Here is a 21,272-nt window from a genome sequence, read left to right on the forward strand (position 1 = left end):
CTCTCTAAAGTTATTGAATCCAACAGTTAACTCAGTACTGCCAGGGCCATCACTAAACCATGTCCTCAAGGGCCAAAAACTTATTCTGGTTTTCAAACAGAAGCCTCCATACAAAATCAAGTAAGGTAAGACCAGCCCAAGGGAGGTAAATGTGCACGAATAGCTGAGGTGGCTTTCCAGATTTCAGCCTCACCTGGCCACTAACAAGTGCCTGGGTGAACAGAGACAGCACCACAGTGCCAACAGCTGACCTCTGTCTCCCAGGGTTTGCTGGTTTCATCATCACAGCTGTCCTCAACAGTCTGTCCTCTCTCAGACAGACACTTCTCTATCTCCTCTAGGACATGAAAGGAAAGATGACTCACCACAGCCCACACCCACTCTCATAAGCGCTGATCAACCCTGCTCAGGCTCTTCCGTACTGTCTCCATATCAGAACCACACAGTTCAGTTTATTGAGAAATGCAGAAACTCCACAGAATATTTTGTAGGACCCTACTCCCAGTGCCAGCGTTGCAACACTGCTGCCTGCACAGGCAACTCCTCCCCAAACAGCATCTCCCCAAGCCACCTCTAACCTCTCCAGCCCTTCTCCTCCTCCTCCTCCCAGAGCAGTCTTCGATAACTCCTCTCTGGCTTTGCCCACAGACTCAAATAGTGTATTTCTCTTCTCTCCCTCCTTCCCGCCCTCTCCCTCTGTGGGTCCTCTCACCCCAGCAACAAATGATGTCTCTCAACAGCCTCCACCATCCTAAGTGCAATGCTGAAAAAAGGGGCAACTGATCAAAATAAAGCATGAGACACCCAAATGAAACCAAGTGTAACACAGCCTGCTCCGGTAAAAGAAGCAGTTAGCTTTCTGTAAACCCAGCACATAATTTATGCCTTTACGTCTCTCACTGCTACAAGATGCTGTTAAAATGCACTGTTTCTGAGGAGAGAAACTGCATACTTTCACCCTTAGCAATAACAATTTGATCCAGAGAAAGAGGGAAAAGGTATGATCCTCCATCACTGTGGCTCCACTTCCTCCAGTGAAGCACCTGACATGGGTGTGCAGAGAAAAAAATACAACACTCAGCATAGTCAAGTATTTCCTTATTAAGAAATACGAAGAAGAAATATGATGGCACACTGAAAATGTGTATGAAGTTGGCATCAGTATTGTCACATCTTCAATCCATCCCACTGACAGTACTGATAATTGAAAAGTATTGTGCAAATTTGCAAGAAGAGTTTGTTTTTCTGTAATGCTTTCAGATGAACTACCCAAAGGAATTTCACAAATGCCACCCAAGAATCCTTTCATATCACTTTTTGTATAATATTATGCATTATGTACAATAAACTGGTTGCAAAGTGGTACCCCATGACAGAATACTGGGGTCCAAGCCTGAGGGATAGTCAAAGCTACTGCATCTGCTACAGGAGTGCCAGGGAGAAACCAACAGAGAATGACAAGGAGTTTTTTGGTTTGTAGCATGTTGCAAAGTCCAAGCTGAACAAATCCATGTCAACCCAAGACCACCTGAATTTCAAAGTTGGAAACCAATACATTCTTACATTCTTCATTTTCCAAAAGTGTTCTGTTTTTCCTACTGGTGCCCCTGGGAGCCTGGTCACTCTACAGGGGTCAGGAGCCTTCTGTCTTCCATTTTAGAAGTGGAAACTTCCCATCACAGAACTGATCTCATTTTAAAAAATGCCCCAAGACCCTCCACACAAACAAACAAACAAAACCCTAACAAATTAAAAAAAAAAACATGGAACAAAACCCCCATAATTTTCCAGTTTTTCTCTCATTTCTTCCCCTGCACTCAAACTAGAATAGTAAGAGCCACAATACTGTAAGCCAGTTTTCATTGTAGCATTGCTATGGAAAAGACAGAAATCTTAAAGGTCTTTTCCAGCCTTGGTGATTCTATGGTTCTATGCCGGGAGAATTTTACATTAGATATTAGGAAAAAAATTTTATGGAAAGGGTTGTAAAGCATTCAAACAGGCTGCCCAGGGAAGTGATGGGAGTCACCATCCCTTGAAGTGTTTATAAAACAGGTTTGAGGACATGATTTCATGGAGAACATGGTGGTGGTGCTGGGCTGACAACTGGACATGTTCCTAAAGGTCTTCTCCAACTTTAACGTTTCTCTGATTCAGCAGGTACAAATGTTATTTTCAGATTTCTGCAGCACTTTCTGATTACAAGCGCTTGTGGGCATGGGGTTAGAAAGGAAGCAGGAACCAAATTCTGTGCACTGACAGAGAGGAAAGCAACAGGTCTGGACCTTAACCAGACTGTTCTGTAGAGAAAACAAGAAGTGCTAGGCAGGGTGCTGGGGATGTGGAGCAGAGGAGATGCTCCTTCACCTCATGCAAATGGAGGCTCTATGAAGGGGAACATCGGGGAGTGATGTGGTGCTCGCATTGATGCAACACTCACCAAAGATGAACAGGCACGGAACCCCACTCATCTTGTAGGGTAAATCTCGATCTGGTTTCCCCCTCTGGTAATTAGTTGAAGCCCACTGACATCCAAATCTGACCAGCAACAGGTCCAGAATGTGAAGTCCTCAGGACAAGGCACTGGAGGCTGGGGCATGGCAGGATCCCTCACCTCAGGAAAAAACAGCCTATGCCACATGCCTGCCCGTGGGGCAAGAAAATGGGCTCCTTGCCTTTAGAGAAACACCTAGAAATACCAGAAATTGTCTGCACATGGGGATTAAAAAGGAAGCAAAACAGACACAGACTGACCAAGGAGTGGGGTGCCTACAGGGTGCTGGCCCCAGGGAAAGAGGCTCTGTCTGCAGACACACACAGCCTGCTGCTGATGGATGCCCTGCACCTTCCTGCTGTTGGATGGGCTCCCGTGAGGGACTTTCTACACAGAAAAGTCATCACACATGACAGGTTTCGGTGAAACATTTTATTTTTTATCAAAACATTCTCTGGAAAGACATGTTCAGCCACGCACACTGTTGTTGGAATAATCACTATTTTGCCTCTGAAACATCAGAAGAAGCCTGGGCACCACACAGGCAGTGGAACATCAACAGAAGCAAACAGCATCAGGCAAACAGAAAGGAACTCACCACCAGTATGACCTGAGCACCTCTCTCACCCCAATAGCAACTCTGGTTCTTACGTTAGAAAGGTATTTGGGGCTGTATTTTCAAAATTTCCTCCTCAGTCACAAGAATTAGAGAGGAGCCAATTAAACAAAAACAGACATGGAGTCTGTGCCCTCAAAAAAATGTCCACTGGTACAGAACCTCACAGTTTACTAATGCCTGAAAACCATTCATCAGCCATGTAGTCTGATGACAATTTTTTGAGTACCATAATTTATGCTGCTACTTAATTCTGTGTCTCAATTATTTAGAGAGGTTCCAAAAACCAGAGAAACACCCTAAGTCTAACATGGGATCTGACAAGTGCAGTTCTTCTGCCTGGCTTCACTCCACAGCTCTCATTCCAGGGAGGCACACATCACCTCCAGTTCCTCCTGCTCCCCAAGGCCTCTGGGTATGTCTCTGTACATGACTTGTCTGGACTGACTTGGAACTGAGGTCAACCTTGAGCCTGGAGGGGGTTTTACAGAGGAAACCTTAGCCTCTCCTAAGTTGCCCTTATTCCATTACATTTTCCAGGTGAGAGAAGCAGAGCTGAAACCATATCCCTACATGTGCATCCACTCTCTCAACACAGGAGTCCCTCCTTTCAGATTTTTTTTTATTTTTATTTTGACAAATGCTGCTGCCACCAGATTTTTAAGCAACCAGTATTCATACAAGCAGAGAGGAATTTTGAAGCTATCCCTCATCCTGAAGCAGCTTAGCTCCACAAATGTATTTTGTCATTCAGATGCTATTGTATGTTTCATTCAACCTCCTCCTGAAAAAATGGCTACCCAAAACTATGGTGGCATTCTTCTGAAAACCCAGGATCTGCACTGCCCAAGTTTTTTGGGCTCCTGGACACAGCATACCAACCAACTCTCCACCTCATCCCACACACTGGGTGAACAGGTGATACTCATCCACCCCAAGAACACTTTTCATACTTTCCATTATAACCATATCAAGGTTTCCCTAAGTCACACCATAACAGCTGGAATCGACAAGATGACTGGACAGCCAGGTCATGGGATGATCCAGATTAGAAGGCAGCTTCAGAAGTCAATCAAAGCAGGGCCAGTTATGGAGCCAGGTCAGGCCACTCAGGGGTTTATTCAGCTGGGTCTTGAAAATGACCACAGATGGAGACTGCACAACTTCTGAGAGCAATCTCTGTCCTGTCTGACTGCCCTGGGTGGAACAACTGCCCTCTTGGACCCTGAAGAGCCTCTCCTGTGTGTCAGTTCATGCCCTTTTCTGTCATGGTCACACCATGCACATCCATAAAGAGTTTGGCTCCTTCTGAGGTATTTTAGCACATAAATTTTTTCAGGGGAGCATACTCCCAGCCTCGTTTATTATAAAGTGGTGGACAGATTTGGAGAAAGGCCACAGAATGAGTAAAACAGCAATGATTTCCAAACCTAAGGTTGGAAATTGTACTTGAAATTTGTGAAAGCCTGTGGGATTCAGACATGTACTGGGGACTGTGTAGTGAAATCTTGTTCCATGCTTCAAAAGTTGCTGAGAGTCCTTCCCCTCAAATACAATGTGAGTGGTCCAGGCACTAATTAAATCAATGGGCAAGTGTGTTTACTCACAGATTTGTCCCTCTTTTGCAGGGCTAACACAGGCATAAGGAGGTTAGTCCACTTGGCTCTGACATAACTGGCAGACTAGTGCCATTATACAATATTGTCTGATACTGGTGAAAGACCTGTTTCCTCTTTAAACTGAAAAAAATATTTAATGCAAAACACAAGATGAACAAAGAGATGCAAATACTCAAAGCCAGTTCCTAAATTTCCAAGAAATGTGAACACTTAACAAGTGGGGAAAGCTTTTCTTAAATTTCCCACCTCTCTATCACACTTAGAAGGAACAGAAAATCTGCTGGAGGAGACCACCTGCAGCCTTTGCAAAATGTTGTGTTCCATGTTGTCACTAACCTCTGGATATAAAGCTGATGGAAGGTGCTGACATGAAACTTGGTGACTGGAAAAGCATCTCCTTCCAGCATGACCCAACAGGGATGTCTGCTATTTCCAAACACTGTTTCTCCAGACTCTTGGGAGAAAAAGCACACCACACTCCTCCTGGATGGCATCTCAGACCCTGAGGAGCTTCCACAACAGAAAAGAATGGTCTGCCCTTGCCAGCTGCCAACCATGTCACATGTCACTAACACCCACTCTGTATGACCTGTGCATAATGTGGGGAGCTTGTCCAAGGGAAAAGACATCACCCCACTGTGCACAGAGCAAAGAGAAAGGAGACAAGGACAAAGGAGGTGTGAGAGCATGAGGCACAGCAAGGCTGACCTTTCCTTTAGCTTGTGAATTTGTGTTTTCACATACAGTTATATTTGAGAGCAATCAGGAGTTAAAAATGGGATATTTAAAACCAGGAATGCACTGAAATTCCCAAAGGAGACACCTACTGTGGTGTTCTGGGAAACCCCCTCTCCAATGGGTCAACAGCAGGAGGTTACAAGGACTCCTCAGTAGGAAAAGTACTCACATTTGGCCTCACTGGAGCAGAGATAGTCCCTGGATAGAGTCATCTGAGCTGAGAGACGAGGCCCAGCAAATCCAATGTGGGAGACGCAGAGGTAAAAAGCATTTGCATCATTCCTGGCCATTGCTGAGGCTACCCTGACAAAGTAGCAGGCACTAGAAGAGATCCAGTCTTTCAATTCACCCTGAAATCCCCAAGACCTGTGTGGTGCTGCTCTCCCCAAGCTTGGTGTCATTGCAGTGACTGTCGGTACAGCAGGATGAGTGCAGTAAAATCCTGGTTCTGCACTCTGGCAGCAGCTTTTCCTTGGAAGGGTCATTCTTCCATGGCATTGCAGACTGCAGGAAATGCTCCCTATTGCCTTCTAGAAAAGTCTGCAGGACAAGTCTCAACCCCAGGCTGCCCACCACTTCCAGACAAAGTGGGAAAGCTGGTCAACACACAATTCTACAGGGAGGGACCCCTGGGAAGTGGCACTGAGCAATAGTGGGAGCACAGGATATCCTCATCTCTCTTCTAGACAGGAGAATGGGCAACCCTTGGATTAGCCCACCTGGACTTCTTCCTATCTCTTTTACTTACTCAAAGACTAGCTGTTTCAATTCCATCCCCCTCAGACAGACACACCCAGCTGCCCCTGCAAGCTGCAGAGTGCTCTTCACAAAGATGACACTGATGCAGGAAGATGTTAGGTGGATACAAGGCTTCTGTCATGCTCCTTCCCTAGAAAACTCCTCACCTCCACAGCCCCACTGTCACACACAATACCAGGTGCCATACAAAGGAGTCTGCTGTGACTGTCACGACTCAACACGTCACAACAAGGCAGCATATGCAGGGAATTCTGTACATTCATGCACAAAATGCTCATAAGGGAGGGCAGAATTGTGGGAATGCAAAAGGGAGGTGTTGGACCAAGGAGCTGTGCTTTCTGCTGCTATCTAAAGAAAACCTTTGAACTCAAATAAAAAGTTGATTTTCAGCAGGAAGAAACACTGTGAAAGGTTTCTATTGTTTTTTTCAATCGAAAATGAGTAGAGCCAAAGGAGAAGGTGATGCACCCTTCCCTACCGCCAGCAGTGCAATGGAGGAATATAGGTCTCAGAAAAGAGACTCTGTCCTGAGGAGGCTTCAGCCTCTGCAGCAAATGAAGGAGCTCTATCAGACATCTTTGCAGAATAATCTGGTGATGGTGAAACTGGAGTTCACAGTTGGTAACATAGTCTTGGGGCTCAAAGGGCTTTGTGCACGGAGCAGCTCCAGAATGACCAACTCATGCAAGGAGATGGAGGCAAGTGCTGCTGTCATCTCAAAATAACTGCTGCTCCGTCGCGGTAAAACTCTCCATGTTACAGCTAAACGCTGGTCCCCTCATCTTTTTTTTACCTCTTTTTTACCATTATTGAAAGGTTCTACTGGGCAAGAAAATATATAGCCAACCTGAGATTTCCTCCTGAGTAGTCACCTAAGGACATTCTCCCCATCTCTTTTCACTTGAACCACCTGCCAGCAGAGATGAACAGCACGAGGTGTAGGTAAAGCCCCGCAGCACACACATGCTCTCCCTAGGGTGAGAGCAGCTCATTCCTACACTGCCTAAACCCCTTGACATAGTATGCCATGAGGACCAATAGCAAAGCCCAGCACTGAGGGAATCAACATAGTAACTGCAGCAAGGGACCAGTCCCATGTCCTGCTGCCTGGCAGGAGCACAGCCTATCTCCCCACAGCCCCTGTGCAGGGTAGGGGTCATGGGTGCCTGTGCTCCCAGCTGCTGTCCCTCCATCACCCTGCCTGCCCAGACCCCGTGCCCTTTCCATTCGGTAGGGGTATTGATCTGCTGGCAGCAATGGGCTGGATAATTAGCCAGGAATTAGGGTTTCTATTACAGCCAGGAGGCTGCTCCAGCTGATTTATCACCTGAATAATTTACTGTGATTGAAAGGAAATTAAAATGAACTCCATTTGACAACTGTGTGCTTTTATGGGCTTTAGTGAAGACTCAAAAGCCAAATTAATAGGCTGGTGTTGTTTGATAGTCTACTGAGAGTAAATATGGGAAGGTTTTTCATCTTCTGATGTGCTCTCCTAGGCTGGATTTTAGAGTGGGTTTTTTTTTCCCTCCCACTGATAAAGCCACAGCCCAAATCAGAAAAGGTTTCAGCTATAAAACCCGCAGAACTGCCCTCACTCTCTACTTCTCTGTGCACTGCCAGCACTCACCCTCTCCTGCCCTTTTCTGCAGGAATAGAGCCAGCACAAAGGTGGGGAGCAGGCAGGCACTACTAGCAGCCCCCAGCCCACCCTGGCACAAGCACCAGCATCAGCATTCAGGGCATCCCACCCAGATGCTGACATCAGCCAGTCTGCACGGGTGCAGGATGAGGAACTGGTTGCCACTGGGGCTGCTTGAAGTAATGGAGGTAAAGCAGCCACCCACAAACTCACACCCTATCCTGCGCCCCCCAGTCACCCCCTTGGCTAACTGCCACCCTGGCAGGACTGGGGCTGTGTTCCACCATGGCACGGTGGGCTTCTCACACACTGCCAGCCACACTCCATGCACTGAGGAACTGCCTGCAGAGCAATGATGGATTCTACCTTGCCTCTTCCTTTGGTTTTATTTTTTTCTCAGTGCTTGTTTTCCTTTTTAATTTGCTTTTCATTTAGACCACCCTGTAATGCAGACGTGGTTAAAAGCCTGCCTTGAAATGCTCACATCATTTCTGCAAATGCCAGATTAAGAAAAGATCTGGTTGTTCACACAAATGGTGAGTTAATTACATAATTTTCACTATTACTGGACAACTTGAAGGTTTGGGAAGACATAAGCAAGTATTTTTTCTCCATTTCTCAATACAAGTGTCAGAGTATTTTCAGATTCTCATCAGTCTCTGTCAGCCCAAAGGTTTCCCAGGAAAAATATATTTCTCATACTCCAGGGACCAGGAACAAGCATATGGTCCCTCAGTTCCCAGAATCATTGCACAGCTGGAGTTGGGAGCAACGTTAAAGATCATCTCATTTCAACCTCCTGCCATGGGCAGGGACACCTTCCACCAGGTTCATTCCGGCCTTCTGCTTCTCCAGTAACTGCACTTAGGGATTGAGTGACTCCACTTAAAATATGAATGGGTAATACTTTCTGGTTTTACTCAGATTTTCCTTTTTATTTGCAACCTTAGTACTCTAAGGAGGGTTGTGCACCTCTGTGCTATAGAGTTGCATTCCTGAGAACAAATCATCCAGCGCAGCTCTTCAAAGCAAAAAAAACCCCAAGATTCCTCCTTCAAAGCTGGAGCATACTTGAGTAGAAAGCAAAACTTGAAGAATTTCAAAAGGGCTTTATGGCTCTCTCTTCATCAGTTCAGAGAACTCTTTGTTTTAATTTTGAATCAGGTTTAAACTTCATTTATATCTTCCAATTTTTTCCAACACGAAAGTAATTTGGGGGGGTTCGTTTGCTATCAAAATTTCATTAGTTATCCAAACTCCATCTATCATCTGCCTATGCTTATCCTCAGATCCAGGTTTACTTGCACTCCATATTATGAACACATGTCTTATTATATGTTTGCCAGGTCTACATTTGATAAAGAAATTAATCTGAAAACAGATATTAAGTTTAGTTCTAGCTAAAATCAATGGGAAAGCACCAGGAAGGACCTGTGAATTATCTGCTATTAGCACCAAGCATTTCTCTTCTATATCAGTGACCTGTATCATGTAGTATCTGGTCACATCATGTTATGCCTCATTATGGCCCTGTTCTAAAGTTTATTGAAGTCAATAGAAATATTCCTCTTGCCTTCAATAAGTATTTGATTGGACTCTTGTGTGAAGCTGAAAAGTACAAGAGAATTCATTTCTGTTGTGGACAGAAATCCAGCATGGATAATTCTCTTCTTTATTCTGAGGAAACTAATGCACTGCCTCTCTGTTGAGACAATCTGGCTGTACATCCTTCACCCTGTATTTTTCCACTGTAGAGGTATTTAATCCCCCTCTCACATCTGCCACAAGCACGTTCATCCACAAGCTCCAAGCTTGCTCCATTCCCACTTCAATGGGGCTTTCCTACATCTGTCCAGCCTCCCATACCTGAAGCCCCCGTCTCTCATTCCTGGACTTTGGTATCTAGGAGCATCTCCTGTCTGTGCTTTGCCTGGTGAAAGTGTTTGAGTAAACAGTTCACATGAAGGACATCACAGGTTGGCCAGCCTGGGGCAGCTTCCCAGGGATGCCGGGAAGAGCTCCTCCATCCTTCTGGCTGGAATTGAAAGAAGCCACTGGAGGACAATCACCCTTTCAGCCATGCTGAGGGATATGCAGAGTACAGCCTATGCCTCCAGTTCCTCCAGCTCTTATAAAGGACTATTGGCACTGGAAAATTACATAACTCAGTGTTGAAGCTCAGTGGACAGGATGAATGCCTGTTCTGGATAAAATCTGAATTGTCACTACGGTGACCACGAACAGTGGGGGTTTGCCTCCAGCAGGGGCCAGGCTCAAGTATGTCAGTCTGCCACAGGTGTAGATGCATAGCATAACTTCAGGGCAGGCAGGGAAAAGCCATGCCTTGTGTCAATATGGTTTGCAGACTGTGCTAGTTGCACCAACAGCTTTTCCTGTGGGCAGGGGCACTTCACTGCAGAGCTGACACACTGAGGAGCAGAAAGGTCCGTACACACACACACACAAAGGAGCATGAAGAGAACAGCAAGTGCTGCCAGCCCAGGAAGCAGATGCTGTGATGGTTTTCCTTTTCCAAGACCTGAGAATTACATTGAATTCAAGTTGTGGGTTTCATCCCTGCTGATGGAAGAGCTGCATGAAGCTGGTGGGCAAGTAGCCATGTACAGAGTGTCAATGCAACACTGGCATTGCAAACACAGCACTGTGTGCATTTCCAGACCATTCACAGAAATACAGGAAATCAGTTTTCGGTGAACATCTGCAGCCAATGCAAAACAATCACAGACTGTTTGCAAAAAATGAGAACAAAAGGGCACAAATGTGAAGGAAAGACATTCATTCTACAGAATTCATTTTTATAGCAAAGCTCTGTCAGGGGGAGGTGGGCCATGGTACTTCTAGAGTACTGACTTTTGCCATGTTTCCTCCCCACAATGTACAGACATGAAAGGACCTGACGCTGTTTGCACAGAAGACCCTTACCCTCCAACTCCCAGCTGCTGGGCTTCCTCTGCCATCAGATGTTTCTCATGCTTCATGCATGCAGGAAACACATCAGTGCAGAGGAGAACACACCTACATGTGCCCAACTGCATCACCAAGCATTAGGCTGCAAAGTGAGGCCCAACACACACAGTCCAACAAAGTCTTTAATGGTAGAAACACATTGTGGGAACCCTGCCTCACACATTGCACACAGTGGTCACCATTTCTGTCAAACTACTGTCTGATGCTTTATTCTCCTTTTACTGTCCAGTGGTTGCCTTGTCTCTCAACACAATATAAGCCCTTCCCCAAAGACAAATTTCCATTGCCTGTAGGTCTCTCCATAGACAGCACAGATTACAGCAGATGTGAAATACCTTATGATTCTTATTAAGGGCACAGCATGTCTTGAGGTGAGAAATTACTCAAGCGCCTCCATTTTATACAGGTGAATTAAAGGAGACATAAAGATGTAAAGTCAAGGAATTGAATTGAAAGTACTTACTAAAAGAAAAGGGTTTGGAAGGTGTGAGCAAGCACCCCCACACAGCCACCAGCCTACATGAGGAGCAGTGGGCACTTTCCGAAAGGAAAGGGCAAATTTTGTGCAGAAATTTTGTCCAAAGAAGGTCTTTGGGCAGCAGGGGCCAGTCAACAGCTGGGAACTAAGCATGACGAGGCTGCAAACATTGTGTTGTGCAGGAGGGACCTCTTCTCCTTGACCATGGCCAAAAGGCTGCCCCCAGCACACAAGTGAAGAGGAAGACTTAAAGAAGAAACAAAAAAACAGGGAGAAAAAAGGAACTACTTTGTCTAGAGACTAATGTTTTCCACTAAAACACCTGGAGCCCTCCACAGGCATAGACACAGACACACCAACAAGTTTCTATGCCCGAGCAAAATTAGTGATATTCAGCTGGCTGCTACTGGATCAGATTTCTAATAAAATGAACAAACAATGTGTCAGCAGCTCCTACCAGTCTTCTTCCCCCATCCTGTCTTTATGGGGAGGAGCCTCTTCTCCATGTTTCCCTTTATGAAAACAGTTCAGAGCTCCATACATTCACCACTGATATAGCTCCTACAGCATCACTTTGGAGTCCAGCAACATTCTGAACACCTGGATGTCACAAGCAGACCTCACTTTACTACAGCAATCTATTGCAGGGACAACTGTGGTTTTACAAGGCACATCATTAATGTCCCACGTATTTTCTTTCTCATTGATTTCTTCAGTCTTACTAATTGATGCAGACAGCTTCTCTGCTTTGGTTAAGCATCATGACAGCTTTGCTTGACTCACCAAGGAGATGAGACATGACTCTTTCAGTAAGGGCTAGGGTTCATATAGCAACCTTGTGAAACACAGAGAGACATACAGATTACATCTGTTCACACTGAAAGTTACACTTCACGTAACATCAGAAAGCAGAAGCTGACCCTAAACAGCCATGAGCTCTTAACCATGGGTCAACCTTTCAAAGGCAAATGACCATGCTTCAAGCTATATGAAAGCAAGTAACTACAAACTTCTCTTGTAATTAAATGGAAAAATGCCTAGCCAAGATGATTCTGTGAAGTCCCTTTTGAACCTTATAATATTACATTTCTCAGCAATTTTTTTGTCTTCAGAGAGCATGCAGAGAGTCCCCTGTTCACCAAAATGATAGAAGCATAACTCCAATTTTAATAATGTGGCTGTTCAGAGCCATTCTAGTCACAGCTCCTCATGTGGGCCCAGGCAGATCCTTGCTTCACCAACAGTCAAATAGCACCTTTGATAATTGGGGTAACACTTCAGCAACATCCTTATTCAAATCTCTCATGCTTCCTATAAAACCAGCAGAAGTTTATCCCTGGATAAATAATCATTCACTGCTGGACTGTCTTCCATGAACTACAGCTGTCCATGACTCAAGGGATCCAGTTCACAGAAACTAATACACCGTCCTCTTCCATTACTTTTCTCTTTGCATTGACTGTTTTGGCCCAAAGAAGTTTTGCAGGGACATATCTAAAACACCACATAGTTCCAAAGTGACCAATGCTAAAAAGGCTTCCCTTTCCATTGGTGTGGGTGCAGCATGTGTCCTCTCCAGTATCACCCGTGTTCAGATGGGATAACCACCATCTAGTGGTACATGAAGGCCACTTCACCTCCCAGACACACCGACAGTTTGGCTTCCTGTCTATTTTCAGGTCAAGTTCAGATCTCCAGTTTTTCATCACATACAAATCAGAGAAAACAAAAAACCAGGAGAAGCTGATGAAAAGCAAATGTCTCTATGAATGAAATAACAAGGAGCAAATGTAAGCCTAAAGTCATGAGGAATTTCTATTCTACCATAGGACTTTCAGTGTACTTTTTTTTTTAAATGTATGCTAATACATATTTCTTAACTGGATCCACAGTGGTAGTAGGCTGCCATGAGAGAATCACCAGTGGCCATCAAACATGTAGATTCATCTAAAGGGAATGTGTCTTTGGCTGCAGTTAGAGAGGTCCATCCACCTTGCTAAAATGCACGTCTGATACTAAGAACCTTGAAAATAAATTGCTGAATACATCATTAAGAAGCCAGCTAGACCAGTAGCACTTAATTTCTACCTCCTTCTTAGAAGCTAAATTAAATACTGCCACCCAAGAAGAAAAACGTAGAGAAATGTGGCTTATCAGATTTTGCATGTGCTTCTGTATTGTGTCTGCAAAAATGGAACTTTCCCAAAGTATTAGCGCCAAGTCCTCCTTGAACACACTGCTGATCTGTAGGTGTTATTGATTTACCTTCACATATTAATTGGGTGTTTCTCTCAGCAAATGACCAGTAACACACCTAATAAGCCATTTCTGGAAACACAACTCTGATTTGTGTTCACAATCATGCTAACTATGAACCAAAATTAGGAACTGGGTTTTGCAAGTCTTCTCCTTGTTATCTGCAATTCCTGCTTTTGATCTAACAAAAACATCAGAAGCTGTGATGCTCTTTAAAGACTCATTTGATGACACTGGTTCAGATCAGGTGTAATTCCATAATCAAACACAATGTTTGCTTAATGAATGTTTTCCTTCATTTCTTAATAGACTTTCATGGCTAACATGCAGTTGGCTGAGACGAGCTTGACAACACACCTGTTTCACTGTGATTGTCCACTGAAACTCTGAGCAGTCTTTGGTGATGTCCACCAAACAGACCTCTACCAGAAGGAAGCACATCAGGAAAACATGAAATACTTGCAATAGTACCTGCTCTGGTTTGATAGGTTCAGTTGTCGTGAAAATGTCAGAGTAATGTTGCCTCTCGAAGACACGATCCAACACTTCTAGCTGCTGCTGGGTGAAAAGGTCTCCTCGCATCTGTTTCCGAAGAAAATCTCTGCTTGGGAGAGAATGACCATTTGGTACTGGAGATTCCTGAATACCTTTCAAAGATGAGAGAGAAGAGGAAGAGTAAGTAGTCATCTCCTTGAGGGCTACAGAAGAGTGACTCATTTTATTGCTTGAACAGATGTAGGTACCACAACAGTGATGCCATGAAGACCTTTAGAGAGGTTGTGTGTTGCTGGAAAATGCATTGGATAGTCTTCCATTGCAGCCAACTCTCAACCTATCAACAATTTCACACACCATTTTCCAGCGCAAAGGATAGTGATCACATTTTTTCTTCATCACTTTTACTGCACCACCTGGAAACCTGTCTTGTTCATGGTCAACATGCAGGAGGACATGGGAGGATAAGTACCCTGCCTGATGATGACATTCACAGTCAGCTTGGGTCAGCTGCAGTACAATCGCTTTGGCCGGTCAGCACCCACACACTCCATGCCCTTTCTGTACTACATGCAAGCCCTGCTCAGATCCATCCCATGCTGAGCTCTGAGCTGTGGGAGTGCCCATGTTTAGAAACATAGACTCTACATGCAGCACCACCAGCAGCACTGGTCAACCCCAAAGCCCCGGCACAGCCTGCATTGTACTGAAGTAGGACATTTCTGGGCTAAGTTACCACTGCAATACCCTCAACAAGGCCTGATCTGGGGCACTGTTCTATTTCCTGTGTTTACCAGTATGTTGCAAGCCTGGACTCCGAGGCACATTTTCCTCCCTCTTCCCACTGGCAGAAATTTTAAGCAGAAGTAACATAATAAAAGCCCATGGCTGAAAAGCCATGACACAAGTTTGAAACATGTTTAGATTGGCAGTCTGAAAAGGCTCTTGCAGTACAGGGGTTTGTTTCTATTTGCTTTTTGCAGATTCACAGTGGCTTCCTACTTTTGCTTCACCTGTCAGTGCTGGAAATGTATCTATTATGCAATTGAAAGCTGAGGTCTGCACTATTCCCAGGACTCCAGGAGGTGGAACTCCAAGAACAACAGTAAATATCAGCTTTTTTCTCCAGATGGCAATATTGAACTAGACAGAAGGAGAAAATGTTTTAAAAATAGAATCTTGCTGCCAGAATAGTTCTGAGGAGAAGAATTCAAATGCATCCTTAACAGCAAGAGTTCCATGAGTGCTGCAGTGGCTTACACTTCAAGAAGTCTGCAGAAGAATAATAAGACCCAGACCTTCTCTGGCAGACTCTGCATCAAGGTTTTTGATGGCCAAGTATAGAGGTGGTCTGCACAAAAACACCCTGCTGCTGTAAACATCAGTTTTGTCCTCAAGCACGTACTGGCCATCAGTAACACTGGTGATGTTTGTTGGACAAGATTTTTCACAAAGGACTATTGATTTGAGATCATCTTTCAGCACGAATGGATTTGCAGAAAATGTTGTCTATCCAGAGACTGCGGCTGCTTTTAAGGCAGAACTGTCAGGTTGGGAGACCAATACAGGGAAATACCTCTTTCAGTCTCAGTGTCTAACACTGAACTTAAGCAGAACACTTCTTCTACCAAACAGGCATTTGACGTGAGCAATTAATGCTGGAAAGTTCCTTCTCAATTTCAGATCAGCAATTTCAGTGACAAATTTGTGTTTAACTGTTTAGAGGAAGTCACATAATGTTATCAAAAATAGAAGATGTTGACCTTTGTAATGTGCATGGATAAGCTTATTCCACACAGGAAATAAAACCTTTCCACACAGGAAATAAAACCTGAACCTGTGCTCTGAATAGGAAGCCTAAGCTGTGAAAAAATACAAAGGGACATAGGAAAGCAGTGTATCTTTAATTTTTTATTATTATTATTCTAAATTTTAAAATATCTAATAGACCTAGTGCTGGGTTTAGTCAACCATGGCTTATAAAATTAAAATTCTGGTTGCTAACTGCATGGTAGCAAAGGGCTGGGGAGACCCTGTCTCTAGAGCGTGGAAACACTAGTTTTAAATTTCAGGTAAAGCTAATATTATTCACAATTTGGAATCAAAGTTAAAGCTTTATGCAGTTTTGTGATAAAGGGTGTGATGAAAGGACATGAAATGATACAAGACATGGCATGACCAGGAAAATGATCTTGGTGATGCCAGTACAGCCTATGTACAGTTTGTAAAGCCAGAGATCAGGTGTAAAATGAGATCCCATTGTATTTGAAAATGGAGCACCAGTTCTGCCTTTCACCAGCAGTGCTTTTATTATGAAGTGCAGCTCCAGATTTTTTGGGTTGAACACATTGGAAAAGAGGAAGCAAACAAAGGCAAAGACAGGGACAGCAGCCTCATCCAGGAACAGGTGCTGGGGGAGCATCATGATGGAATGGATCTCCCACCCCAGATCCCACAGTACGGCATCCAGAGGAGCAGCTCAGGACAGGTACAGATAGAGGCATCACAATGTGCCTGTACTGCCAGCTCAGCCACGTCCAACCATCCATCCTAGCCATCTTTCATGCAAGGGGCAGTGAGGCAGGGGACCATTCCTGGGCTCCCGCCACCAAAGCATGAGGAAGGGGAGGAGACTGTCTGCAAAGGAACCCTCAGGCAAACAGGGTTCCAGAGAAATCCATAAGGGAGCCAGTGCATGATGTGTCTTTCTGCACAGTGCTGGGCACAAAGATAAGAAACAAAATTATGTGGAGATGGTAAGTGGGACTCTGGAGGTGTTTGTCTCAAGGTAAGCCTTTGATACCGTGCCAGGTGGGTGACCTGTGCCACCAGACAGAGTGGGCTGCTAACACACCATTCAGACATCCCTGTTTGCCACAGTCTTCACTTGCCATCCCAAGGACCTGAGATGGGAGAAATCTCCAAGACACACTTCCTAGCACAGTAGGGCTGCCCTGGGATGAGGATCAGTGTATGCATAGTTTGAGCCAGGGAGGGACCTGGACAGAAGTGGGTCAGGTCTGGGACTACAGGGATGGCTGTTACTGTCCAGAGGATCCAGCAGCTTCATGGGAGGATCTGGGAAACACCCAAATCTCCCTCATAGTCTTTATCACTCACTCTTCACACTCTGTGAACAAAGAAATAGCCTGTACTTTTGCACTGTGTCTCCCAAATTCAGACTAATTGCAGGTAAGTGCTGGATTTCATTGCAGAACTAAAGGACTTCCTGTACACCGCACACAACACACAGGAGTTTGTGAAGGTCTTGAGGATGCATTTGGCTGATAGACATGATATAAATGTGAGAGAAATATCATTAACATTATGCATTGTTTAAATACACTAGAATATCACTGATAATTAAAATACTGATGGCAGATTTGAAACACTTTGGGTTATAAACAGGCTTCAGGGAGCGGTAAAAATATTTTTCATAAAATCAATGCATCCAGGGTTATGTTTTGTTGACAGTACCACTACATGCATACCTACCTATTCTGCAAAACAGTTTCTAGTTTAATGGCACCTTCCAGAAATGCTAATGAAGAGCACAGATCTAACACTCTCCTTAGTACAAAAGAGTACATACTTTCCAAACAAACATTCTATCCTTTATCTCTAGCAGATTGTGCATATGGGACAAGATGATGCCATTAGAGCACAACTTGCCAAACTACTCTGATGAAACCCATCCAGATGTGATACACCCAGACCCATCATGATGGTCCAGGGAGAGCTCACACCTCCCATCCTCCAGCACTAGGCTCCAGCATATGCCACACCAGTTTCAGCAGCTACCCTACCGGTCTGATTCAAGTCCCTCCTGACCATCCCACCCTGTTCAGGACACCAACTCAGTTTCTCATGGATGCACACAGCTTGGAGAGTGGCACCATCTGCAACCTGCGGCTGGAAGACTCATTGTGTTGGGGCCACATGTCCAAGCGACACTCCCAGCCAGGTTCTGACCTCTCGGGTGGACACTTACTAGGCTTGGGAAAATGCAATCCTTTCTCACTCTGCATTGCACAGACACTCTCTGCCCTGTTTGTATCTCACCCAAAAAACCTGACCCATGATTTCACAACAGTTAGGCATACTTCTGAAGTAACTGGCCTGCCTTGAACATACTCTTAAGAGCTGACTAGCAAAGATTTTCTGTGGCTAGCCAAAGTCTGAACAGCCTAGGAAGAGTCTGGGAACAATTAGGCACAGAATAGGTGCGTCTCTGAGGAGAATTGTCCACAGTCTGGCTGACAAAACGCTGTCTAAATGTTGTGGATATCATCCAAAAATTATGGAATCACTGCATGACTCAGCACAAAAAGGACCTTACACACCATTCAGTTCCATTCCCTTGCCATGGGCAGAGATACCTTCCACAAGCCAGGTTGCTCAAAGTCCCACATGACGTCATCTTGGACACTGCAACTAATACATCTTTGTTAATTAAGAGCAACTTATCTTCTGAGGACCTAAGCAAACGGCAAGATTGGTTTAAAGAATTAGATAAATCGTGATCCCATTTTTGAACACCCTTCTAGGGTTAAATAGGCATCCATGACATGCTTTCTGAAACAGCAGGAGAATATTTGAAATTGCTAAATATGGTGAAACAATAATTTTAGCAATGCTCAATACACAACTCACTTCATTTAAAGTACTGTTTCTAAGACTACACATCAAAAAAAGATGAAAAAAATATCATAGACCATATATTCACAAAACACTAGAGCATGTTTAAAATCTCTAGTGTTAATAAAGGTTAATATTAAAACAAGAAAAAAATTAGAAATACCAGTAAAAAGCACTGAAATATAGAAAAAGAACAGCTCTACCTTTTCTTTTTTATATACTGAGAGGGACAACAGCACAATTTCAGATAGTGATAGAACAGTGGGAATGGTTTTAAACTGAAAGAAGAGAGATTTAGATTTAATTTTAGGAAAAAATTCTTTCCTCTAATGGTGAGCAGGCCCTGGCACAGGTTGTCCAGAGAAGCTGTGGTTGCCCCATCCCTGGAAGTGTTCAAGGCCAAATTGGATAGGGCCTGGTCTAGTCCCTGATCAGAGCAGAGATTCGAAACAAATTGATCTTTAAGGTCCCTTCCCACCCAAACTGTTTTATGATTCTATGATTCTATTTAAATACTATGTTACAGTGTGGGAAAGACCTTGCCCTTGTGCAACCCCACTTGTGAGCCTCAATGAGGCAACAACAGCTGAGAAACAAGTGCCACACACAAATCGGGCTGGAATATTATTTCCAGTGTTATCAATAATAAAGATGTACCAGCAAGTGTGCAGCTCCATGGTAGATCTGTCTGATGTGGTGCTTTTCTGAAGGTCAAAGAAATCTACAGATTTTCAAGTTGGTTTGGTATATTTTTTGAACAACAGGTTTTTACAGAGTGAATCAAGAAAGTGAATAGCTAGAGCCATGAACAGCTCACATTCATAAAGACGGGATTTCTGTCTCCAATTTGTACTGTCCAACTTCATTACCTGTTATCATACCTAATTACTCCACCTTATAGGGAAATATGGCTAATTAGGGAGACTGTTGTTCACTACATTTAAAACATTACAAAGCAAATGAAGTATTACCAGGAGGCAAAAAGGTGATTTGTTTCCTTCTAGCATGCCTGTAAGTTAGTCCAGAGAAAGTAAAGGCCCTGTTTAATTACCACATGGAAGGGTTTTTTTAAAACGTATGTTGAATTTTCTTAACACCTAGTCAGGATGGAGTGCATTTGGAAGACAATTGCCTCATACTCTTCCCAGTAAAGCATTAGTTATAGGACTTCATACATGGTGAGAGATCTTTGTATTTACACTATTTGAGTTTTCTAAGCACTGTTGTTTTTTTTCAATAGACAGTATCACTAAAATGAACTTCATATTTTGAAGTGTATCTAGCTGATCACCGTACAAATATTTTCAAGAGAAATCACTACACTTCAAGAAGATGGCTTTGGGTTTTGCCGTAGATCAAAGTAAGAAAGAGGGGGGAAAAAAGATAAATCAGCAGAGAACCAAAAATACTTTTCATTTGGAGAAGGTATCAGGCCATTTCGATGGCACTGATAAGAGTCTCTTCTCTGTCTCCATTACCCACTGTAGGCAGCTGGAGTCAGAAGCTGACTACGCTAGATTATATTCCCTATAAGATGGTCACCAATATATATATATATGATCTTCAACCTCTATTGATTGACCAATTTCACAAGCAAAGACTGGTGAAATGAAGCTGAAATGAACATCATGCTTTAACTCATTGAACCCATCAGGCCTGAGTTAATCTCACTGCCCACTGTCTCTGATAGAATTCAATTGATCAATCGTGTTTCGGTGATAGTACCATTTCAGTGGCTTATTGCTTCTTCATTTCACGCCTTGACCTGTTAGATATACTTGGACCAGCTCAGCTCCTTCTGGAGATACAGAGACTCGCATCTGCTGATGGCAGCACATTGTCCTGCCTCTGGGCTTAGGCTAAGTCTGGGGAGCACTGCTGAACACTCCCACCTTTGCATTCTGTTTTTAGCTGTATTTTGTCAATTTTGCAGTCAGGATGGATGTGAGGACATGAGGAAACCAGACTGCCCAAGCCCCCTGCCCTCTGGCCAGTGCTTGAAAGAGCAGGAACAATACCAGTTTGGTGGCCTGTGTTAGGCTGAGCTGCCAAAATGCCACCTGCCCAACACAGAGAGACAGAATCCACCTGCCACTAAGGGAAAAGGAGTGAGGGGACAAAAGAAACAGAGGAGAAAAAAACCCCGAAATCTTCTTATATTTATACAAAAGAGAGACAATTAAAAACAGAATATGATATAACACAAATATATACAAATGTGGAAAAGAACAACAACCACTGAGTCTCCCACCCAAATAATACAAATTCCAACTACCCAGACCAGAAAAACACCCCAACTCACTCCCCACAAAGGACACCTGGCAGGAGAGTAGAAAATCAATGGCAAAACAAATGTGTACTTCCCAAACCAAACAGCTGTGGAATGGTGGCTAAGGCCTAACACTTCCAGCATGGTGATAACATGTTCACTCAGCACCAGACCATGAAAGGGACAGAGAGCTAGGCACCTCCTACACATTCTTTTATACTTGATTTGACATCAAAATGATATGAAATATCTCTTTGGTTGCTTAAGTCCGGTGACAATT

The 21,272-nt window shown here is 44.0% G+C and overlaps 1 protein-coding gene across 6 annotated transcripts in view; it reads right to left on the reverse strand.

Annotated features, from left to right (window-relative positions):
* PAX5 (paired box 5) overlaps positions 1-21,272 on the reverse strand; it is a 141,688-nt gene that overhangs the window by 80,475 nt on the left and 39,941 nt on the right. For all 6 annotated transcript variants that reach the window (XM_071580929.1, XM_071580927.1, XM_071580928.1 and 3 more), the window contains exon 6: positions 14,062-14,237. In XM_071580929.1, coding sequence (XP_071437030.1) covers positions 14,062-14,237 — 176 coding nt within the window. The remainder of the gene's footprint in view (positions 1-14,061; positions 14,238-21,272) is intronic.

This window comes from Pithys albifrons, chromosome Z (assembly GCF_047495875.1).
Source record: "Pithys albifrons albifrons isolate INPA30051 chromosome Z, PitAlb_v1, whole genome shotgun sequence".
NCBI classification, from domain to species: domain Eukaryota; kingdom Metazoa; phylum Chordata; class Aves; order Passeriformes; family Thamnophilidae; genus Pithys; species Pithys albifrons.